The sequence below is a fragment of the Gekko japonicus genome, unplaced genomic scaffold (genome assembly GCF_001447785.1).
Source record: "Gekko japonicus isolate JY-2015 unplaced genomic scaffold, Gekko_japonicus_V1.1 scaffold1437, whole genome shotgun sequence".
Taxonomy (NCBI): Eukaryota; Metazoa; Chordata; class Lepidosauria; order Squamata; family Gekkonidae; genus Gekko; species Gekko japonicus.
In genome coordinates this window covers 205,999-213,997 of record NW_015170324.1, presented here as the reverse complement: position 1 = coordinate 213,997, position 7,999 = coordinate 205,999, and the positions used below count along the sequence as shown (strand labels likewise).

Here is a 7,999-nt window from a genome sequence, read left to right as displayed (position 1 = left end):
TTTGACATAAACTCCGCCCACAACTCCTTACCAACCACTTCCCCAGCCCGTCAGAGCAACCATTCTCCTCCGCCTCATAACCTATGGCGAAATTCGAACTCACAACCTCCGGATAAAAGGGAACGGGAAAACTGAGCTAAACTTGAACACAGTACGCAACATTTTGTTGTGGGTCTCCACTTGTAAAATATAATTTTAATTGTCAAGAAGCTTGTGCGATGAATGTGTTCCTGTTTACTCATTTTTTGTATTATGATGCATTCTCCTAATAAAATCGTAAACCGATACACACTGATATTTGGAATTGGTTTTACCAGACAGGTATCTCAGTTGTATGAACTCCTCCTTCAAGTCTAAAACAAAGCATTCTATTTTACTAATTTTTTTAAACGATTCTCCAGTTCCTTTGTCTTACTGTAATGGTAACATGCTCTTACTATGTGTGGTGTATTCAATCTGACAATGTATGTATGTGAACTCACTCACTGAATCACCATGTGAAGCTTTCATCCTGGACTAGGATCCTAATCCTTCAATTGTTATTGGTAGCCCAGGAAGAGCTGACCAATCACCAACAGCCAGTTCCAAGAGCGGGAACTATTGTGATTGGACTTTATCCCTGCAACCTCATAGGTTGGTATTTGTATAGTAGGTGTGGCTACATTAGCCGGGAGAGTTTAAAAGCAGAACAGCTTCAATGCTAAAGCTGTTCTGGCTATCAGATGTTGAACCGTGTTGGAGTTGTGTTCGAGTTGTTGAATAAAGTTGAACCTTTGCTGAATCACTCTCCGACTACTTTGTTAAGCGAGCGACTTAACACTATGCAACCAGAATTACAAGCATATTGCACTAGGTGCTTGATGAGGGGAGGGGCTGTGGCTCAGTGAAAGAGCCTCTGCTTTGTCTGCAGAATTTCCCAGGTTCAATCCCTGGTGTTTACAGTTTAAAGGGGTGATGGACTGATGGTTTGATTTGGTATAAGGCAGTGTATGTGTGTTCATGTGACTATAAGACGCCTGCAGATTTTCCAATTTTGGGATGGCATAATGTATACAGATATTGCAGCTGAAATCATAGTTCCTTTAGAATAATGCACTGAGAAACATAAATATCAGGGCATAACAGAGTACAGGAGCTAGAACCAGTCACTGGCAGACATTGGGAGTATCAGCCACAATGAGACACTCCTTCATTCCCACACTGTCCAGTCCTTTCAGTTTCACAGTCCCCTTTGCCCTATGGCCTCTTTTCTGAATCTCACTCTACGCTTTATTTAGCTTGCAAGATTTCACAGAATTTGGATTTTCCTTGATCTAGAATTTGATTCCCCCCTCCCCCAGTATTTATCTTGACCTTTGGGGTGCCAAAAGAAAATGGGCTTCCCATAATGCCACTTTGTTTAATGCAAAACAGACCACTATATAAAATAGCGGTTAAAATGTTCTGGTGAGATCTAAAGAAGGAGCATGCATATAGAGGAAATAACTACTTGCTCATATTTGCTTGATGTTTTTTACTGTCTAAGAAGCAAGTTTGGGTAGTGGGATCTGTGGTTAATAAAACTGCAAGCAATTGCAAATGCAGTTCTGTCTAGCAGATGTGTGCCTCTTCTCTGCATCTTAGCCTCTTTAGAATCAAAGCAGTTCTTACGTCAGAAAGCACTACTGAAGAACTGATAACATGGCATGTTCCAGCTGGTTTAGAGAAATATGCTCCTTTCTTATGGCCCTCTTTTGCAGGCCCCATCCTGTCCTTCATTCTACATATCTCCTTCAATCCCTCCATATGTAAAAGGCAAGATGGAATGTTGCCAAATGTAAGATTATCTTCATAATGAGGAATATACTTTTGTCATACTTTTTAAAAGGCCTTTTTAGACCTTTCTTTCCTTGTCACATTTTTGCACCTTTTTAGGTAATATCCTGGACCTCCTTTAGCACAACTTTGCTTTTCTTTCCCCCTTGATACATTATATACTTTGTGGATAATGCCTTGAGAGGTAGATTACTCTGCCTGATGTTTATGTAGCAGTATGTGGTAGAGCCTGGCGTGATGTTTATGTAGCAGTGATGTTTATGTAGCAGTGATGTTTATGTAGCAGTATGTGGTAGGCCTGGCGTGATCTGGTCCATGGGGTCTTGAAGAGTCGGACTCGACTGAACAACAACAACAACAATGTGGTAGAGCTAGTGTATCTCTATTGTCAACAAGAATAGGACTAGCTTTAATGGATAACTGTGACACTCAGAAGGATTCCTGTGGTTCCATCATATGTTGCCCTCCCCTCAAAAGAATTAACAGCCATGTTAGCTATCTTAACCCAAGCTTTCTTTCATCTGAGAAGTTCCTCTGTCACCCAAATATATGGAACAGCACAGGAGAGGAAAACTGGCTTAGTGTGTCCTGACAAAATGGAAGACTGGACAAAGCTACTTGGGGGAGATTTCATTGAAAAGGTTTTTTGGAGAAGGCAGAGACCCCATGGAACAATGGACAAGATGGAAGAGGGTTATTGTGAGAGCAGTTTTTTTAATAAGTCCATTTTTGCGATAGTCTTGTTTCATAATGGATCAGCTTAAGATTTGTGCTGTGGCTGTAAAGGGAGACCTCGGCTTTCCAGGAGCTGCACGCAAGAAGGTAATTTGATAGCTTTAGTCTTGTGTGAAGTGTGTACACTAGAAACTTTTAGATTCCATTTTTCTGTGTTTTTGTTCCACATCCTTTCCCTATCTACTGTAAATGCTCTGCCTTCAGTAAACTTCTCAATTGGTTCATTATAATTAGACTTGCATTGCTGTGTGATAAAAGTAAGAGGATCTGAGATAGCTGATGAATTTTGGATCCTCAACTCTGTTCTTTTTCTAAGATAGAGTATGCAACTGTGATGCAGGTACTGTAGACACCCCGTCTCACGTGACCTTTGAATGCAATTATTTTTCTGAGCCTAGAAATCTTTTAATTCTTCCTTTGCTCCAAAATGTAGATCATGTGGGGACATTATCTCTTTTATTACAAGAGAATAGCAAACTATCACTTCTTTTAGCTGTGAAATTTTATGCATCTGTGATAGATTTTCACAGCTGTTCAAATGGGGTCTAGCTTTAAGTTAAGAAGCAAGATGAGGAAGAGAGAGAGCTTTTCCAAAGTTTTCTCATGAACCTGAAAGGCCTTGGAATTCTGGAGACTGTGGAAGTAAAAACCCAAAAGGTAAAGGTCTAAGAAAAGCTTTCTTGCTGCCCCAAGCAGAGGTTTGAAGGGAGTGTAGCTTTAAATTCCATCAACTTGTAGCTCCTAACAATTGCAGTATCCTTTATCATATGCATAGATAATTCTCTAGCAGCCAAAGCTCAGGTTTTATTTACACATCAAGTATGACCTTATCTGTTCTGAAGAGAAGCATGGTTATCCTTGGAACATTCAACACAGAATACAAGTGCAAGTAAGGGTAATTATCCACAGTAAAACCCAATCCATAGCCATAATCCAAGTTTCTTGAAAATGATTGCTATAGCATAATAATTGCTTTGATGAAATTATCTCTGATTTTTGCTTTGCCAGTGCAGTTAGCCATTTCATTAAGTATTATTATGTTATTAGCATGTTAATTTAGCAAGTGTTCAGTTTTAGAAGTGCCCCAAAGTTATATACCTATATAAAGATTGGGTTTTATAATGTGCTCTTACCATTATGTTATCATATGAGGAAGAATGTTTATTGTCTTTATTTCTGAAATCACAGAAAAATTTATTCACACTAAAATGCAAATACATTGTATTGTTTCCACTTTGAACATAATTTCAGTAGAATTATTATGATTATAGGATACTTTGTTAGCAATACAAATCTTGTTGATTGCTTTCTTCACAAGAGTAATCATATTCCTCATATCTTTTGTTTAGAACTTTTTCATAAATCCCCAAGCTGATAGCTGAACAAAAATTTAGTTGAAAATCCTTTTTATTTATTTGAAGGGCTGCTTTCTTTTAAGATTGAACAGCATGCTGTGTACATCTTATATTCCAATAGTCAAGTGTAGGCCTACCTGCAGATACTTAAGTCTGTGGATCAGCCCACACTGACAGAAAACATATCGTTCTGCAAACTTGGGGGACCCCCCAGGGTTGCAGAAAAATCTGAAAACTTAAAAAAAATGGAGGGGGGTTTAAATCTCCCCCCAAATAGGGTTGTTAGCACAAGCACAGACAATGCTCCCACACTGTCCACCAACTACCCTGCTGGGGGAGCCATCTCCACAGCTGCTGAGGTGGAGAAGTTATCCCTGCTGTGGCTGAGGTGGAAAAGCTGTCCCCACGACTGCTGCTGAAGCAACAAAGCTGCAGGCAGGTAGGGAAGTTGGCCCTGCTGCCATCGAGGTGGAGAAGGCCTCTCCATCACTGCTGCCAAGGCGGGGAAGCCAACCCTGCTGTACCTGCCACCTCTGCTGAGATGGCAAAGCTGCAGGCAGGCAGGCAGGCAGGAAAGCTGTCCCCCTCCACAGCTGAGGCAGAAAGGCCATTCCTGCCACCACCACAGTGGATATACAAGTGGGCAGTGGAGTTGTATAATAGACCCACTTCACAGCGCTATTTTCAGAGGTCCCCATTTGTTGTATCCAAATAATCACAGTGAATTGAAGAGCAGATAATCTTAATGGAAACTAATCCTAATTTGAACAATGTTAACATTTTTTTAAAAAAAAGATGAAAATTCTTTAAATATTTATTCATCTTCTCATATATGGAATAAAGAATTGTTATTGCTATATGTGGGAGAAGGAATCTGAGTTTGGCAGTGTGTGATCTCAGCTGGGATTAAAATCCCAGTAGTTATTAATGTGCTGTATAATGAATCAGAATCTTTATTAAAACGGTCATTGACCAGCACATCATACCAAAGTTCACAGCTCTATAATGAAGACCTCATGTTCTTAAAAAAAAACCCTAAATTGTGAGGTTCTGGTAACAGTTCCTGGCCAGTGTGAAAGGTTGATGTGGGTTTGCGAAGCTTTCATTAATTCTGCTGAACGTAGGCTATAAAATGCCTCTTCACTAATATCATAGGATCACGATTCATCTGATGAGGAAGAGAGTAGCAATGGTGATGAAGATGAAGACTCTGATGAAAAAGAAGAAACAGAAAAGGAAGAGGTAGAAGCAGATGCAGCAGAATATGATGACCAAGTACCTGAAAACGAGGGACAGAGCAGTAAATCCCATGAGAACACAGAACAGAATCAAGTGACCATGGAAACCCTAAAGGTAAGTCATTTGTTCTCAGTCAGTGCTTCTTAAGAATGCAGAGGTCACTCTATCCCATTATCCATTACACTGTTTTTCACATGCCAGAATTAAGCAGCAGATTTATAGGTCTGTGATCCAAGTAAAATGCTAAATAAAACCTCAGAGATGCATATTTGAGGTATAAAGTAAACTCTGCTACTAGAATCTCTCAGTTTGCTTAAAACAGTATGTTTTGTAATATATTTTCAGCTTTTCAGACAATATTATTTTACTGTGGCAATGAACAGTTGTGCTAGAGATGTTCTGTGGATTTGAACTTAAGATATGCTTGTTATTTTTTAAAAAACAAAGTGGGGCATTTAATTTTCTTTTAATAGGCTAAACTATTTTTGAGTTATAAAAAACAACGTTGGATCTTCGACGTGGTCTCTGTGCTTCACACCCATGGGGATCTAGTGCGCACGCGCTGGATCGATCGGCATTGTAGCAAGCTCTTTAATGGATTTTCGTGCCCAGACCTTGGTCATGCACAGGAACCCCACCGCACTTGCCCAGAGGGGAGGGCGCGGACATCCCGCCAGTTCCTTTCTTACCGCCACGTTGAAAAGACCTTTTCTCCGTCAGTCTGATCAGTTCGCTATTTTTGGCTATTTGCCTCATGGCTCTTTGGATTTTCCCTCACTTTTCTACCTTTTTTGTGTTACTTCTTTGTTACCTACAAAAAAAAAAGACTTTATTTTTCCTGAGGGGAGAAAGTTCCATTTACCTCAGCTTGGCCTTCGGGCTCTACCCTCCCCTTTCTTTCTCCACTACTTTCTTATTCTATGGAGAAAAAGTGGGGCTTTTTTAACCTGTGTCAACGTTGCGGTAGTAAACTTTCACCGCCTGACCGCCACACCCTCTATTTTGTGCTTGGGATAGTCTCACAGACCTGACTCTTGCCAGCACTGTGCAAGATTTTCAAACCAAACCTGAAAAAACTGAGCTGCGCACCTCAAAGTGGCGCTCCTTGAATCGGCTCTAAATCCTTCCACAACGATGGACTCCGAGAGACCTTCGACCTCGACGGCTCCGGTATCGAGACCTGCCTCTGACATCGTTCAACCGATGCCGAAGCCTCCGGCATCAAAGGCGCAATCCTCCACCTCAACACCAGTGAAGAAGAGACCCAAGACAAGTAAGGAGACGTCCGCAAAAAAGGGTTCCTCTAAGCCCCTCAAAGCGGCAAAGAAGGTGAAAGTAGCGACGTCCGCACTGGGTGATGCCCCTATAGTGCCCCCCGCTCCATCGATATCGTATACGCATGCTCCTCCACCGATATCTACAATTCAGATTTAGGTAATATCCTGGACCTCGAGAATGTGGAGCTCCTAAGTCACCCCACGGGTGCAGAGCTTTCCCTCTCTCCTTCTCCGTCGTCAACATCGACAGTTTCAGAAGCTCCCAATGTCGATACAGGTCAGAATCGACACATTCCTTCTAGCCCGCAGCGTCAACGTCCATGTCTGCATGCCAATACTATCGATATCAATGAGTGAGTTTTTAGAGACCGTTCACGAACACGGCACATTCCTTTGTCTCCGAGACGTGATTGGTCCAGAAGTCGATCCTCCAGAGTCTTTATCCCCACCACCACCACTGATGTCGTGGGATCAATGCCAACTGAGATACCTCTACGGCAATTATACACCATCCATGCCCTGGCTGACTCCTGTAGGCTATTCCGACTGGGATTGCTATTCGACCTACTCTGCTCACAGATCAAGGTCACCCTATAAATCGAGACCTTCAGCATCGCTGTCTCGACCTCCAGCTGAGGATCCTTCCCACCATCAAATGGAACCTCTGGGTCCTTCCACCCCCCAAGTCGTTCCACCAAAGGCTTTAACTAGTCAACCTGAGATTACTCCAGTACACATACCCGAACAGGGCTGCTCTGACTCTGAAGATGACGAATCTGACTCAGAGGCTTCGGAGATCCAAACCTCCCCTGACCACAAGTCTCCTGACCAAGCTGTCACGGAGGACCTCCCTATATCGCCATCCGACAATCTCACTTCTTATGCAGACCTTGGCAAGTGGATTGCCCATTCTCTAGGCTTCTCTGTTGTACAACAACAGCCACAGATTACTGATCCTGTTTTTGATATTGTGCAACTGGATACCTCCACTACTATTGCACTCCTCATGTCCGCAGTCCTCTTGCAAGCTATCAAGGCTCCATGGGAAAAGCCATCTTCAGCCCCGGTGTCGACGAGACGTCTGGACCACATGTACAGAGTCCAGGAGACAGGTGCTGAATTTCTATTTTCCCACCCTCCACCAAATTCAGTAGTCGTAACATCCTCGTCCAAGTCAAAGCGAACACACTCGGCACCCTCTGACAGGGAAAGTAGGAAATTAGACGCATTCGGGAGATGCTTCTACTCCACGGGTGAATTAGGGGTCAATACCACTAACTACCTAGCCTGCATGAGCAGATATCAATATACTCTGTGGGAAAGGTTCTCCGACCTCCTGACCTACCTCCCTGAAGACAAGCTTCAGGCGGCCAGGATTATTCAAAAGGAAGGCATGGTCCTTGCAAAGCAGCAGATCAACACTTCCAAACATGCCTTAGATGCTTCCTCCAGAACAATGGCCTCAGCGATCGCTCTGAGGAGACACTCCTGGCTCCGCAATACCAATCTTCCACAAGATACTAGGTCCTATGTCAAAGACCTTTCTTTTGATGGCCTCGGTCTCTTTAACAGCATGAC

General features: G+C 42.5%; 1 protein-coding gene across 1 annotated transcript in view; it reads left to right on the top strand.

Moving 5' to 3' along the window:
* RPGR (retinitis pigmentosa GTPase regulator) overlaps positions 1 to 7,999 on the top strand; it is a 62,918-nt gene that overhangs the window by 41,435 nt on the left and 13,484 nt on the right. Inside the window, exon 14 of the mRNA XM_015418100.1 lies at positions 5,061 to 5,258. Coding sequence (XP_015273586.1) covers positions 5,061 to 5,258 — 198 coding nt within the window. The remainder of the gene's footprint in view (positions 1 to 5,060; positions 5,259 to 7,999) is intronic.